The sequence below is a fragment of the Talpa occidentalis genome, unplaced genomic scaffold (genome assembly GCF_014898055.3).
Source record: "Talpa occidentalis isolate TD23 unplaced genomic scaffold, MPIMG_talOcc4v2.1 talOcc4.6, whole genome shotgun sequence".
Lineage (NCBI taxonomy): Eukaryota > Metazoa > Chordata > Mammalia > Eulipotyphla > Talpidae > Talpa > Talpa occidentalis.
The window spans coordinates 2306917-2322247 of record NW_023604972.1 but is presented as its reverse complement, the minus strand read 5'-3'; the positions used below and the strand labels follow the sequence as shown (position 1 = coordinate 2322247).

The window sequence follows — 15331 nt, the reverse complement described above, 5'->3', positions numbered from 1 at the left end:
TGCCAGGGTGGCCAAGCAGGTGCCCACAGCTAAGGGGGAACGTCCTGCGGGAGGTGCTCCTCAAGCACCCCCGTCTGGGTGTTTCCTTTCAGAGGGGCCGCCCTGGGCAGTGACGGGCTCAGGGACGTGCCTCCTGCGCTCCTGGCCTGGTGTGAGCATTGGGGAAAGGGGCCAAACTTCGCCGATTGGGGAGCGGGGGGCAGAGGAGAAAGTGAGGGGGCAGCACCACGGTGACGCAGTGGCTGAGGAGGCATCTCCCTGGTTAGGAAGGAGCAGGCTGGCAGAATGATTTTTTTTTTTAATTAATAGAAATTCACAGAGCGTGGGCCTGAGACTCACAGATTGGGCCCCCTCAAGAACAAATGGGGGCTTCAAATGGTTCCAGAGAATCCAGCTGCTCCACTTGCAAAACAACTTGGCCTTTCTGGGAAGTTTGGGGCCTCGCTGCCTCCTTTCTCTGCAGGGACAGGGACCAGGGCTTCACCCCAAGGGTCCACAGAGAGCACTCACGGTAAGTCCTAATAAGGGGGGACCTGCCTGTCTCGGGGGGCTGCGCTGACAGCAGCATGAGAGTGGCCCCATGACAACTTGCTCCTTCACAGACAGTCCGCCAGGCGCGGGCTCCAGCCGCATCCTGCTCTGGAACCAGCCACCTGGGGTCACATCACGGGGGAGCTCTGCTGTCTCCCTGGATTTTTCTCTGAAACGTCTTCCAAACCCCACTCAGGAACGCGGAGCCCCAGCTCAGTGCGGCCCTGCCGGGAGGACTCGGGAGAGCTGGGCCGAGCTCCGCTGCGAACGGCTGGTATTTGGAGCCACCGGGACATCACAGCATTTCTCCCGGGGCGCCCAAGGTCAGAGCCCGGCAGACTGGAAAACAGCGCTCAGGAGCGCGCGGCCGTCTGCGGCCACGGCGGAGTCCGCACAGAGCTGGGCCTGAACCGAGTCTGAGCGAGCTCTTCCCATCACGCCTTTCAAGACCCGAGGGGCAGAAGCAGGCCGGGGGCTGCCTGAAAGTCCGTCTGAAGGATGGAGACCAGCTCGGACCTCAGCTCGTCCCCCCGGAGGTGACTCTGGGTTGCCTCCGGGGGACAGGCTTGCGTCTCAGGTCGCAGCTGAGAAGGGAGACTCCGGCCGAAGGCCAGCTCCGTGCCTCCTGGCTGTGGCTTGGGGGAGCCACCTAAAGTCTCTGCGCCTGTGTTTTCTCATCTGATCAATAGGAACAACTGTACCGGGCTTGAATTCGGGGGCAACAGCGCCGCCACGGCAGCCCTGGGGACCGACCTACCTGGGTGTCCAGGGTGCGCAGGGTCTGCCCTGGGTCTGCTGGACTCCACGGCCTTCCCTCCTCTTCCTCCGAGGGTGCTTCTTTCCCTCCTGCTCCATCCGTGTCTCCCGGCCGGGCACCAGCCGCTCCAGCACATCCCCCGGGCAGCACGGGGGCAGCAGAACCAGCATCCGGGCCACAGCTGGAATTCTCCGCACACAAGGAGGGTCCCCGCCACCCTCCAGCCATGCTCATGTCTTCCTCCAAGGTGACGCCTGGAATCAGTTGCCCCGAAAACTGGCTCACCTGCACCCCCTTCTCCACAGCAGTCCCCTGGCCTACGGTGCTTCTTTCCTGGACGAGCTCCCGGGCTGCCCCCAAAGGCCTGGCATCTGCTCTCACCCCCAGCACCACATCCCTCTCCAGGACTCTGATCCTGCGCAGAAGCTGTTCGTTCTCCCCCCTGCAGGCTCGCACCAGGTCTTCTACCCCCAGCACCACGTCCCTCACCAGCTCTTTGTAACTGACCCCCAGCCCGGAAAGCCGCGCCTTGAGCTCCCAGGCGTCCAGGGCGGCCTGCTCCAGCACGCCCGGGGAGGGGCCAGCGCGCCCGGCCGCGGCCTCCAGCAGCCGGCTCACGCGCCCCTTCAGCTTCTCGTTTTCTTCCTCGAGCTCGGAAATCTTGCTGTAGTTGTCGCGGTTGCAGTCCTCCAGGTCCGAAATGACCCGCAGGTACTGGTCCAGCTCCCTCTTCAAGCGCGCGACGTCCCCGGCCAGCGCGCCCTCGCCCCGCTGCAGGGCGCTGAGTCTCTGCGCGTCCCTCTCCCGCTCCTCCTGCAGGGAGCGCATCCTCCGGCGCCATCTCTCCTGGTCTCCCTGGAGCCTGGCGTTCTCACGTAAAACCTGGCTTCTCTCTTTCTTCAGTCCGGAAACGAGCTGGTGGAGCCTCCTCCTAGCCCTCTCCAGGATGTGGAGCTGCTGAGGGAGCCGGGTCCCAAGTGGCTGCGGGGGCTCGTCGGGGGGGCCCCGGCTCCTGCCGTCCAGGCCAGGCCCCGCGCCAGGGAGGACGCCGCCACCTCCCGGGACCTGGGCGTCCCCCTGCTCTCCGTCCGCACGCTGCTCCGTGGGGTTTGCTGCCCCGGCCCCGCACATCTCCACGCCCTGGCTTGCCAAGGCCCGCCCGGGACGCTGGCCCTCCCGGCAGCCGCGCCGCCGCGGGACAAAGGTCCAGTTTTCTGCCGCCAGCGGGGGCCATTTCCGGCCACGAGCCTCGCAAGCCAGCTGGCAGAGGTGCTGCAAACAGGCCTCCACCTCCTTTGCAAATTCGTCTATTCCGAGCCCAGGCCAGTCCTGCCCCTGACTCGGAGCCCAGGGGTGCCTGGCGGGCTCGGCCGTCAAGGCCAATCTGGGGGACGGTGTCTCCCCTTCCTCTTCCACGAAGAAGAGCGTTTCGTGGTCCTCGCGGTCGGCGGGGCCGGCCTCCTCAGGGCCACGCCCGCAGCTGCAGCAGGGCCCATTGATAAGCTGCTGCAGCGCCCTCGCCTGCCCCCCGGCCCGCCCCCGGTGCGTGGGGCTCTCCTCCTGCACGAGCAGCACGTGCCCAGCCCACACACGCCTGCCCCCCTGGCCCAGGGCGTCCCCGGGGCCCTGCCCTCCTCAGCGAGGAGCTGCCCGCCCGCTGGAGGCGGTCTTCTGGGCCCCTTCTCGTCCTCCTCTGACGAGAGCCCTCGCCCTAGGCCCCAGGCCTGCGCTGGCCCCGGCCCCGTCCTGCTCAGGGGCGGGGAGCTCACCCCCAACACCGAGACCTCCCCCTGCAGAAGCAGCAGAGGAAGCTCCCCTCCGCGCCCCGGGCGGGGGGCAGTGGCCTGGGTTCCTGACGCCCCCTTCTTGCTCTGTACGCCCTCTGGGGAGCCCGCACTGGCCTCCCAGTACAGATGCTCGCAGCTGCCCTCGCCCTGCCAGCACCTGTCACCGTGGTCTTCCTCTGTGCCACGGCACGCCCTCCCGGGCCCCACTGTGGCTTCTTCTCCCTCCGCCCAAAAGCGCCAAGCACCGCTGGGCCCTCCCCCAGGGGCTGGGTGTGAGGGCTCCTGACCCGGGGAGGCGGCTCGGCTCCTTGTCCGGCCGTCACCCTGGCAGGGCCGGCCTTCAGCAGGTGGGGGCCTGGCTTCCAGTCCCTGGGGGGCTTGGAGTTCTTCGGGGGAAGCTTCCTGGAGCAGCAGCGGTAGCAGGGGGGCCGAGGCCCCAGCCGGCCTCCAGTGGGGCAGTGTGGGCGTCTGCACCAGGAGGAAGGCCTCCGGGCCAGGGCCTCCCGCCCGCCGCTGCTCGGAAATGCAGGCCAGCTGCACAGGCAGGAGCGGGCTGGCCGGGCACCGTCCCGGGAGGCAGCCGCCGAGGAGGAGGACGAGCTCTTCATCCCAGCTGGGCTCCGCCAGGGTAAGCTGGGGACAGACGGGGAGAGACGGTGGGGAGCAGCCCCCGCCCACAGCCCCCCTCTGACCTCTTCTCCAGATGTGCCGCTCCCTCGGCACTGGGCTTCCCAACCAGCTGCACCTGCGCCCGCCAGGGCCTCTGTACCTGCTCTTTCTCCTCCCAGGACACCCGCCCCTCGGACCCCTCGTGGCACCCCTCGCCAGGTCCGCCACACGCTCCTGACCCTGCACCTTCTCGACCTCCGTGTACTGACGTGCGCCTTGTCAAATCCGCACCCGCTCGCGCCTGGGGCAGCAGCCATGGGCCGCCCAGCTGCCGCCGCCTTGCCAGGTGACCTTCCCACCCAGCTGTCTGGCCCTGCCCTCCAGTTTGCCGGCTCTTGGCAACGCCGGGGCCGCCTTTTCAGACACCGTCCTGCACGCCGGCTCTCAGCCCTGTCCTCGCTGCCGGAGCAGGACGGGGCCGCAGGAGGGACAAGCAAGCCCTCCAGCTTAGAACCCCCGGGCCCCGGCGGCAGCTCTGGCCCGAGCACGGGCGGAGGCAGCGGCCAGGGACGGCTGTGGCTCACAGGGCGGCGGGGTCACCGCGGGTGGTGGACTGAGCCTGACCGCAGGGCCAGTGGGAGCTGGGTGTGGGTTGGGGGACGGGCTCGGGCGGCTCCAGAGCAGGGCAGCGGCGCCTGCTTCAGAGGGCAGCACCCCAATGGTCGGAGGGTGCTCCCTGCCTCAGGGCCCCGCTCCAGCTCCCCGAGTCTCCCTCTCAACCACTCCCAGGTGCTTGGCTGTGCTTTCTCCCGCCCCCTGAGTGGTGGTCACTCTGGGGTGCACAGTGGGGCCTCCAGGCCTGGCTACTGCTCAGGGGCCCAGAAGCCGCCGGTCTCACCTGGCTGCACTCAGATCCAACTAGGTCTCTTGGGAGCTCAGCCGTGGTCTCCAGGTCAGGTGCCAAAACCGGAGGGTCCCCGGCAGCCCCAGCGTGGCCCCAGGTGCAAGGCTCTCCGGACATCCGGCCTGGGCAGCAACAGGACCCCAAGATTACACAGCCCCTCCTAGGAGCTCCCCCCAGCTACTTGCTGCCTGCTGGTGATGGGGCCCAGACGCCAGGCCCGTGAGCCCCCAAGGCAGTGAGTGGGGGATGGTCAGCAACACCCCTGGGTGCAAAGGCTGCCTTCCCGACAAACCCCATGTGGGTCAACCGCCGGAAGCCCATTGCATACTGGCTTTGGGGCCACCTGAGGGCAGTGGGTGTCCTGGGAACAGGTGCCTGAGACTTGCTGACAGTACAGGGGCCTCTGTGGACACCCCAGGGCCACACTGCCCGGTGAGCAGGCAACCCCAGGCCACCTCACCCGCTGTGTGCTGAGCCGGACACAGCTCTCGGGGTTCAGAGTCCTGTCTGCAGAGCAGGAAGACGCCCCTGGCAGCACCAGGATGCGGGAGTCGAACTGGCCTGACATGGGGTCCCCGCAGCCCAGGCACACGCACCTGTGGAGGCCCCCAGTCCAGAGACGCCGTCGGACGGGAGGGGGGCCTGCCGGCCAGGGCTGCTGCAAACATGCTGGACCTCCCTCCTGGACAGGGGCAGTGGCTCCTCCTGCACGTGACCCAGCGTGTCCTTGGGAAGACACAGAGAGCGGATTGCTGAGTGTCCTGGATGAGGCGCTCCCCCAGAGGGGTCCCCATGGCCCCCAGGAGTCCAGCAGGGGACACAGCCTGGTGCATGGCCCTGTCCTGTGCTCTGGTTGGAGGCCGCGCTGCCTGCCCTCTGGCTGGGCTGGGCTCAGCAGACAAGGAGTCCACGGGTCCAGCCAGGGTGGCCCTAGGCCTCTGGTGGCACAGAAGTCCTCAAGAGAGGTGGGCACTGCCCAGGGTGCGGGACAGCCCTGTCCCTCCCCCGACAAGTCCTAATGCCCCAGCTGGGTGTCCTTGGGCAGCACCCCCACTGGAGCTCCAGAAAGGCTGCCACAAGGGACACAGAGCGTGGCCACCTCCACAATTGTGTGTTCCCCCGCCATCTCCCAGAACCCTGAGGTCCCCCAGAAGGGGCCTGTGCCCTCACCTTAGTCTGGCACACAGTAGGTGCTTAATAAATGTTTGATAGTTGGAGGAATAAGAGATGAAGCTGCAGAAAGGCAGATGTCTCAGACTTGGAAGGACATTTGTCCGCATTTGTTAGGTTCCCGCCGCGAGTCGGTGCCGCCAGATGAGGCAGACACAGCAGTGAACGGGTGACGCCCCTCGCACCTCCCCAGCCGCCACCCGCACCTGTCTCAGCAGACCCCTGCATCGACTCCTGCTTCCCTCCCATCCTGCTCGAAGCAGCCCCTCCCCCACGTGCACCCCCCTCCGTCGGGGTCCTCCGTGCCCCCCAGAGCCGTGGGGTCAGTGTCCAGTCTGAAGCAGGCCCCGGGGGCTGCCCACGGCTGTTGTGGCCATGCAGTTTGCTGCGAGTTCAAGCCCTGCCCCTGGCCCTCGGGGCCACACAGCCTCCCCCCGTCCTCTCTCCCCAGCCTCTGCCCCTGCCCATGCGCTGCCCCTCCTGCTGGCATCCTCCGGGAAGGGCCTCCTGCCCCTGCTCTCGGGCCTCCCCTCCCTGCCAGGTCGCCACGCGGAGGCTGGCTCAGGTCTCTCCCCGCGGAGCGCCCAGATAGCCCCGTCGGTCTCACCCCACCCCGTCTCTGCTCCTGACGCACCCCCTCCTCCTGCTAGGAGCCGGCACCCCACCCCATGGGCTGTGCCCCCCACTTCGTGAGGACGCAGGGGCAGCCCCAGCCTCAGCCAGCTGGGGGCGCCTCTTGTTCTTACCCCTTTGGTTCACGCTTGATCAGAATCAAGCATCTCGTCAGCGGATTAAAATCCCCACTGGAAGGAGGAGAGGACAGGAGAGGAGAGGAAGGCAGAGGCGGAGGGACTGGCGCGGGGAAAGGAAGCGACAGGAGCGCAAAGCGAGAGGCGGCGAGAGAGGGGCCCGGAGGGCAGGAGGGCAGGAGGGCAGGAGGGCGGCGCCCAGGCCCAGGCCGCTCTGGGCTTCCTCTTGCATTTTCAGTCCCGTCCAGTTCCGTTCTGCTCAGACGCTGAGCACCCCCGCGGCTCCGCGGCAGGGACACGCGTGGGTAAAACACACGCAGACCCTGGCCCCAGGAGGGCCTCAGGGGGGCACCCCGAGGGCCATGCTCTCCTGCATTGCTCCCCACTGCCTGGTTTGCCGCCTTCTGTTCCCCAGGGATGAAATCAGTGCCCAGAGGAGGAGAGTGACTCGTCCAAGGTCACACAGCACGTCTGAGGGGGAACAGGGCAGAGCTCAGGTCTCCCCCAAAACCTCCCTGCTCAGTCCTGTCAATCCTTGCCGCTGTCAGCGCCCACGGAGCACTCGCTGGGAGCTCTGGGGGTTCTAGCGTTAACGAGCAATTTCTTTCAAAGAGAAGCGAAAGGCAGCTCAGGAGCACCGCAGAGGCAGCCGCACACACTTGCGCAGCGGCCGGAGCGTGCGGGCTTCTCTGCGGAGACGGTTGCATTCTCCCCAGGGTCTCCTGCAAGATGCCAAGATGCCAGCTGTTGTGTCTCCAGTGTGCGCGCGGGTCGTTCTGTCCAGGCCATGCGGGTGGACGTGGTCTGGGGCACAGCACCCCGGCCCGGAGGGCAGCCGCGAGGAGTTCCCGCAAGGGCATGAAAGCTCGAGCCGGCTTGTTGGTGTCTCTTTTATACCCAAAGGGGCGGAAACAGGCCTTCCTGCGTCAGGGCGCAGGCCCGGGGTGTTTGTCTTCACATCACTTGCGTGTTGGGGGTCTTGCGTTGCCTCTGACATCTCCCGGGTGCCTCAAGCCGCGGTGGGCTGGAGGAGGAACCAACCGGCACCCGCAAATGTGCTGCGATTCACGGATCGGCCACCAGGGGACGCGCTGCCCACACGCCCGCAGGCGGGGAACGAACCCGCGGCGCTGCAGAGGCTGCGGGCCCAGCGCTCAACCGCTGCGCCACGGGGGAGGCCCCGCGCTTCCCTGTTCTTGATCCCGCTGTCTCCCCGGCTCTGGAGTTCTCAGAACTTCACTTTTCATCTCCTGGCACAAGCCTCCCTGCAACCCTCAGGCCACCCCGGGCCCCGGGAGCTCCCCTCTGCAGCAGGCTGAGTAGTGCTGTCTGCACCCGGGAGTGTTCATCTCTGCAGCCCCTGCCCTCGCCGTGCCCAGACCACGGCGTGTGCCCAGTGCTCACTGGATAAGAGGCACTGGGCACGTCTGCAGACAGGCCGTGCTTACCTCACAAACCACAGGCCTCTCGGGCTTCCTTTCACCCAGAACCTGGGCTCTGGGCAACCCCCACCCACTCCGTGAAGCCCAGCGCAAGGCTGCGACAGGACTGGGGCTGTCACAGAAAACAGAGGGGACAGTGACTCTCCTGAGGACTCCACACTCTGGTGGAAGGAAGCAGGAATCGGGGTTAAAGTTTCTAGCAGGTCAGGGGAAAAGGAATCCGGGCTTAGGGGACGGCCAGCGATGGGGCTGCCATACAGGCAGGTGACCTAGGGAATTTGCAAGAGGTTTGTGTGCACAGGAGCCTCCGGCAGAGCCCTGGGCGCTCAGTTCCTCTGGCGAGTGGGGGCTGTGAAATGATAAGGTGGGAAACCTCAGGTCACCATACCTGTGGCAAGGGCGTAGCACCCACTCCCTGAGCCCAGCCTCTGGCACTGCCCCCAGTGACGCCAGAACAGACTCTGCCTGGTCCCCAGCCATGGCAGCGACCCCCAGCTGGCCCTGGCACCTGGGAGCTGGGTGCCGGGGGTCACGCCCCTGCCCGTGGGGCCCAGGACACACACAGCCTGGCAGGAGTCCCCCAGGCGTGCCCTCTGCACTCGCTCACTCAGATCCCCTTAGACGAAAGAGAGTAACAGAGCGTGGGGGACAGAGTTGGGGCGACGGGGCTGAGCCGGCAGCCTCCATCCAAGCCTGACGTGTAGGGAAATCACAGAAAGGATTTAAGGGACATGTGCCATCTGTACAGGATTTATTTTCCAAAATTACAATCAGGTGCCAGCACTAAACACTGTTTCCTTTCACCAGAGGAGCACACGGCCCGCGCAGGCGGGGTGGCGCCAGCAGCAGGTGGTGGGCTAAGAGGCAAAACGATCCGGATAAAACTGTTGTTAAACGCCTCGTTATCCCGACTAAAGGCAGCGCAGTGACGGTGCCGGCTAATTCCCAACCAGCTCTGATTTTGATTTTTTTCTGAGCAGTGCTCTCTGGGCCGGGCTGCTCGCCGCGGTGTCCCGGGGTGCGGGCCCGGTGTGCGGACAGGCGGGCGGCCTCCGGAGGGCGGGTCGGGCTCTTCCAGGGCAGCAGCTGCCGGGACACAGCAGAGCGCAGCCAGTGGGGGCCGGCGGGGTCTCTGCCGCCAAGGGGTGTGGCAGCAGCTCAGGGCGCGGCCTCTGAGCCCCGCTTCCTGTGTGCGCAGGACCCTCACAGCAGCTGCCGCGCCGTCTTCCCAGGCCTCGCGTGACATGACGCCCTTAAACACCCAGTGGGTGTCAAGCACCAGAGGAATGTAATAAATGCAAGTTTGGATTGCTTCTATCAAATGAATAAATACGCGCCCTCTGTTGCGTAAGAAATAAGCCGGAGGTCGCACAGCTAGTGAAGCAGGGGGCCGGAAGGGTCCAAGCTTGGGTGCTGCGGTGGGGGCTGAGCCCCCACCAGCCCCAAACCCTGCCCTCAAGGAGCGCACAGTCTAGGGAAGGAGACAAGAAGACGGACCACCGGCCTGCCCCCCAGGGGGCCTTCCAGCCACCGCAGGGGAGGGTGCTTTGGCAGGGAGGGGCGACAGGGAGGACTCAGGAGCACGTGAGGGTCATTTACGCTGCGCCTGGCACCCTGCAGGGACTCGTCCAATGTTGAATGGCTGGTGGGGGCGGCGGGAGCTTGAATGAATGGGCAGAGAGATGATGGGGCTAAAAGGTGTGGGCGGCAGCTGGAGAGGGGTGCAGGTGGAGGGTTGGATAGGCGTGACATGACGGGGCGGGTGGAGAGGTGATGGGTAGGTGGGTGGGGATGAGCAGGGGCAGGTGGCAGCGGTGATGGGTGGGGGAAGCTGCAGGGGCGCTTGGGTGGGACTGGCAGGGAGGGGGCCGGCTGGAGGGGAGGCTGGGTGGATGGGGCTGCGGCTGGACGGGTGGATGGAGGGGCGACTGGGGAAGGAAGGAGCTGGGGCTTGACCAACTGGCTCTACGGAAAAGTGAGAAAAAGCCAGACTCACTGCTGCCCTGGGTTGTGGCCACTTACCAGGCGACAGAGACCCTCGGGGCGGTGCTGCGCGCTCTGTCCGCCGGCGCCCGCGCTCCCAGCTGCGCCCGCAGGCTCTGGTTCTGCCGGGCCAGGTCCTCCACCTGGCTCTGCAGGCCGATCTCCGACAGCTGCAGCGCGAACACGCAGCAGCGCAGCTCCTCCACCTGCGCGCGGAGCCGGCGCTCCGTGGCGCGCTGGTCCCGCCGCCCGCGCGCCGCCTCCTCCCGCTCGCGCGCGCCGCGCTCGGGCCGGGCCTGCAGGTCGCGCGGCCGCGCCGCCTCTCCCGGGGCGCGCCCGGGCCGGCGGGGTCGCGGGGGCCGCCCGGGCCGGGCGCCCGGGCCGCGCAGTCCGGCTCGGCCGGCGGGAGGCGCGCGGCGCGGCGGAGGCGCAGCACGTCCCGCTCCAGCCGCTGCAGCTGCGCCCGCAGGACGCGCTCCTGCCCGCGCGCCAGGGCCCGCTGGCACCGCTGGATCCGCCCGCCGCGCTCCAGGGCCGCCGCCTGCTGCCCCAGCACCTCGTCCCGGCGCCGCCGCGCCGCGCGCTCCTCGGCTCCAGCCTGCAAGTTGGCGGTGGACGAGGGCGTCAGGGCCGCCCCGGGGCGCCGTCGCCCGGGCTGGCGCTATTTGGAACTTCGACGCTTTGCTTTTCGTGGGTTTTTTTGGCATTCGAATTTTGCATCAAAACATCTCTGGATTACTGAGCTTTAGGAGCCCCTAGAATTTTGCATGGGGATGGGGGAAGGGGCCCTGCACACCCGTCAGCAGCCCGAGTCCTCGGTGCAAGCCGGGCAGAAGGCAGCCCGGGCGGCGGCAGGCGCCTGAGACAGCCCCTCCTGGTCCAGGACTGAGCACCTCCACGCCAGCTTGTACAGAGCGCTGCCTGGACCCCCCTGGGCGCCCCCACTTCCACCCCAAGACCTGGCAGACCCCTCCGTTTCCCAGCACTGAGGGTCAGCAGGCCCTGGCTACCTGCAATGAGACCAGGCGCCATGTCACAGCTCCCGGAGGCCGGTGCCCAGGTGGGGCTACGCTCTGTCGCCAGCCGGGATGCCCAGAGGGGACGTGCAATGTCACACCGTGCAGCGCGCAGCCCCACCTCCACCCCCCACCCCCGGTGCCCTGGCTGGCCAGAGAACACCCCTCCTGCTTGTGCGGCTCGCGCGCCGGCCCGAGCGCTCAGCCGGCCCGTGCTCTCAGCTGGCCCGGCTGACTTGGCCCCTGAGAAGAGGGGAGTCGGCCTAATGCTCAGCATTAACACCTGGGGGTGCTGATGTGATGCTCCCTTTTAGCCCCTGAGCTTGCTCCCGCCCCCACTGGCCTGGGGAGGCCGAGCAAAGGCGCAAAAGCAGGTGAGCGAAACCTGGGCCAGCCGCAGGCTGTGCAGGGCAGAGTCCCCGCCTGTCCGCCCCAGGGTGCAAGGCCTGGACCCGGGGCCCTCCTTGGGTCCGCGCTGTCCACTGTGAGAGTCTCCACCGTCGCCGGGAGACGAGAGGCCTCTGTATGGAAATGGGGGTGATGACCAGACCACCGCCCAGCACAGGGGCCGCTGGGGTACCAGGCCCAAGGTGGGGCTCGCCTGCAAGTCCAGGCTGGTTCTGGTGAGAGGTCCAGAGGCCGGTGTGAGAGGTCTAGGGTTCGTGCTCAGGGGCCAGTTGGAGCTGGGCCAGCTGGTCTCCAAAGGACCCTGGGCAAGACCCCTCACCCTGAACTTCTGCCCCCATGCAGGAATGGGCGTAGTGGCAGGGCCTTCCCCGGAGCTTGATAAGTCAAGAGCTGTGTCTGGAAAGGGGCTCAGCACCCACAGAACCGCTGGCCTGCTGAGCACCCCACACAGTGCCTGGCTCACCCCATCACCTGCCCGTCCCCTCACACAGTCCTGTGCTGCCTCACCTGGGGGTCCTGTGTGGACAGAAGGCGTAACTCAAAAGCCACCTGTTAACAGCCCTTTCTGTGGAGACACGTGTGTGTCCTGCTCCTCCCCGAGGCCCCGCTCAGCACCCCCGAAGAGGACGCCCCCAGAACCCCCACTCAGCACCCCCTGAAGAGGACGCCCCCGGAACTACTGCTCAGCACCCCCTGACAAGGACGCCCCCGGAACCATGGAGGGGAACAGACTCAGCTTTCTGGACCTCGGGGTTCAGCATCTTGGGGAATATCCCACTTGCTGCCTCCAGCCCCTCAAGACTAATTTCAGTTTAACCCCACTCCTCATCACCCCGCCCTCCCCTTGTGTCAGCTGCCGGTGAGCCAGGGTTTCCACAGTGCTGGCTGCCACACACGCACGCTGCGCCTCCGGCCTCCCCTTCGCACCGCCACGCCTGTCAGCTGCATTTTTAAAATGCTGCTTGTGACTCATCCCCCTGATTTCACGGCCTGCAACGTGACAGTCTCTGCCCCCCACGTGGCAGCACCCCCCAAGACAGGCTGGCCCGCCGTCTCTGTTCTTCCTCAGACACCCCAGCCTCCCATTTCTTGACGGTCCCCGTGGAGTATTTCGACAGCGGCTAAGAATCCCGGGACGGCGGGTGCTGTCTAACTACCCCACTCCCCACCTATCTGGTACCGACCCCCTTTCGGATGAAGGCGCTGCGGCCGGAGAGGCCCACTCACGGGCCCCGGCTCACCCGGCTGAGGAGTGGCGGCGCCGGGGCTTCTGCTTCTAAAGTCCATCCCCTGGCCCAGCCCCGCTTGCTTTCCCACCCACACTGTAACCAGCCCCCTGCACCCCCACCACCCCGTCTCTCCCCACATAGCTGGGGTGACGGCCTGACGCCCCATCCTGACTCTCCGCTCTCCTGCTGAGGCCCCTGAGCCTGCTCCCTGTCGTGGGCCCTGCAGCCATGCTGGCAGCTGCCCCCGAGCTCCCCGGGCTCAGCATCTCCCTCTTGCCGCCCACACCCTCTGTCCTGCACGTCCTCCCACCTCGTGCCTTTGCCCAGGCTGCTGCCCACGCCTCCAGGCCTTCCGCAGGCCCAGCCCACACGGGCAGCGCTCTGCAGCCTCCCTCCCTGCACTCACGCGGCCCCGCCTCACAGAGCTCCAGCTCAGGAGTAACTCGTCTCCTGTCCATGTGCCCGCTGCAGGCCGCTCCTGAGGGCCAGCCCCGTCCACGGTCTCCCTGCCCTGATTCCAGAGAAAGCCGCAGAAAGGGGCTCTGACCTGCGCTCCTGGCAAGGGCACCTTACCTGCTGCTTGTCTGTGTGCACGGAACTCTCCATGGGAGCCTGGCTGCACCCCTGGATTAGGACCTCTAATCCCTCCAGGTAGTGCTCCCCACCTGCCCGTCTTGGCTCCACTGCGGCTGCAGCCACACCCACACCCATGGGTGGCCTGGCTGCCACCAGAAGCAAGGCCTAGAGAAGAGGGGGCCGGTACCTGGTGGGCAAGCTCCCCCTGCAGCGACTGCAGCTGCTCCTGGGCGCGGAGGGTGGCGCTTCTCTCCTGCAGCACGCGGGCGCGCAGCACGTCCACCCGGCCAAGGAGGGCCTGCTCCGACAGCTCCAGCTCCCGGATTCTGCGGCATGGAAGCAGGAAGGCGCTCACTCGAGGTGGGCACACAGCTAAGGCTCAAGACACCCGTCCCCTTGGTGTGTCACTGAGCCTTTTTAAATTCTGACAAAAAATATTTCATAAAACACTCACGCATGTCCTTTTAAAGATCACCTGAAATACTTCAGAGACATCTGTCAGTAACAACACACCGTGCCTCAGGAACCCTAATAGCACTTGCACCCCTGAACCCATAACTCCTGATGTGGGTGACCCCAATCAAGAGAGTTGTGCTGAGGCCGTGTGGGCTAAGAGTTTCAGCCTCACATCACCAGCCTGCGGGTGGATTTTGTTTACCCCGTTTCACACACAAGGATCAGAGAGGCCAGGCCACTTGCCCTGCGCCACACAGCAGTACAGACCCTGACTGTCTGGCTTAGAGCTCGTGCTCCGCTGTCTCCACTGAGCTACAGCCTTGCAAATCTCTTCTAAGGAAATGATAGAAACTCAGCATAAAGCTTCTGCCGTTAAAATAATTGATCTTGGTATTACTTCAAAGGGAGAAGTTGGAAATGACCTCACTGTCTGGGTGGGCAAGCCACAGGAAATCACATGCAAAGGGGTGCCCAGGCCGGGTGCCCCCTGCAGAAGGGAAGGCCTGGGCCCTGGGCCCACGGAAGGGGGCACTGCCAAGACTTGCCCGCACCCTGCTTGTGCCAGTCCCACCTCCATTCCTGAGCCCTGGCGGATGTGCTCGCCGTCTTCTCAGACTAACTGCGCGTCCTCACGCCTTTGCCCCAGGCCATACAGGACTCCTGCTCGGCTGGGCCGAGCCCCACAACCCTGGCGAGGACCTGGCGTGGCCGCCTGGCTCTGCCACTTATCAGACATGGGCCTCACCGGCCTGTTCACCACTGTGCCCCTCAGTGTCCATCTGGGAGACAGAGGTGAGTGTGCCCCGCTCAGGGGTGATTGTGAAGAGTACATGAAACGATACAGTGTCATCCACAGTAAGGCCACGGAACCCCCTCCGGACGCAGCTGCCAGGCCCCCGGAGAGGGTCTCGAATGTACCAGAGGGACTGAGCCCTCCTGAGGATTATGGCCAAGGTCTTCCTGGACCCAAGCCGGGAGTGGCCCCAGGTCAGTGGGGAGTCGGGCCAAGCACCTCCTGGCTGGCTATAAAATGTGCTGATGTCTGAAAAGAACAAGAAAAGACCTTTTCTGAGTTTTTGAGACTACCTGGAACATGAGACCGGAGACAGCATTTAATTCTGACATTACTCCCACCTCACCCTGACGGCTGAGTAATGCCTCCCAGGTAAGCCCCAGCTCCCGGGACCGTAGGTGTCATTAAGCTAAAGATCCAGCGGTGGGGGCGGGCCTGGGTCGTGTGGGCGACCCCAGCTGCAGTCAAGCTGTCCCGGGGCAGAGGTGACACCCTGTCCCCTGCAACCACGTGACCACCCTCGGGCGGGGGGAGGGGCAGGGCCGGAGCAGGGCAGGCAGGTGTGGACGCAGCGAAGACAAAGAGGCGGTCGCAGCCTCTGCAGGGCGCCCTCCCAACTTCATGCTGCCCAGGGAGGCCGATTTCCATCTCTGGCTCCAGAACCCTGCGAGGCGCAGCTGTGCTGGTCACGCCACCCAGCGGGTGGTCCTCTGTCCCAGCAGTGACAGGACACGCTCCCTCACAATACGGACTCCACCGAGGCGTTCGGCGATGACTACGCTGAGCTGCCCAGTCCTCGCGACCAGGGACTGCCTCAGGGCAGCAGCGGGCAGCTCCTCTCCTGGGCACAGGCTCCTGGGTGCCGGCCGTCCTCTGGGAAGTTCAAGTCCAAGTTCCCGCACGCGACGGGGAGCACGATCC

At 66.0% G+C, this 15331-nt stretch overlaps 1 protein-coding gene across 1 annotated transcript in view; it reads right to left on the bottom strand.

Moving 5' to 3' along the window:
- The window catches only part of CUNH4orf50 (chromosome unknown C4orf50 homolog), a 28267-nt gene that overhangs the window by 10760 nt on the left and 2176 nt on the right, over positions 1-15331 (bottom strand). Inside the window, exons 2-9 of the mRNA XM_037530539.1 lie at positions 13349-13487; positions 11864-11872; positions 10287-10530; positions 9972-10254; positions 5072-5184; positions 4583-4710; positions 3058-3708; positions 1289-2848 (exon numbers count right to left, since the gene is read on the bottom strand). Of these exons, the coding sequence (XP_037386436.1) occupies positions 1289-2848; positions 3058-3708; positions 4583-4710; positions 5072-5184; positions 9972-10254; positions 10287-10530; positions 11864-11872; positions 13349-13487 (3127 nt within the window). The remainder of the gene's footprint in view (positions 1-1288; positions 2849-3057; positions 3709-4582; positions 4711-5071; positions 5185-9971; positions 10255-10286; positions 10531-11863; positions 11873-13348; positions 13488-15331) is intronic.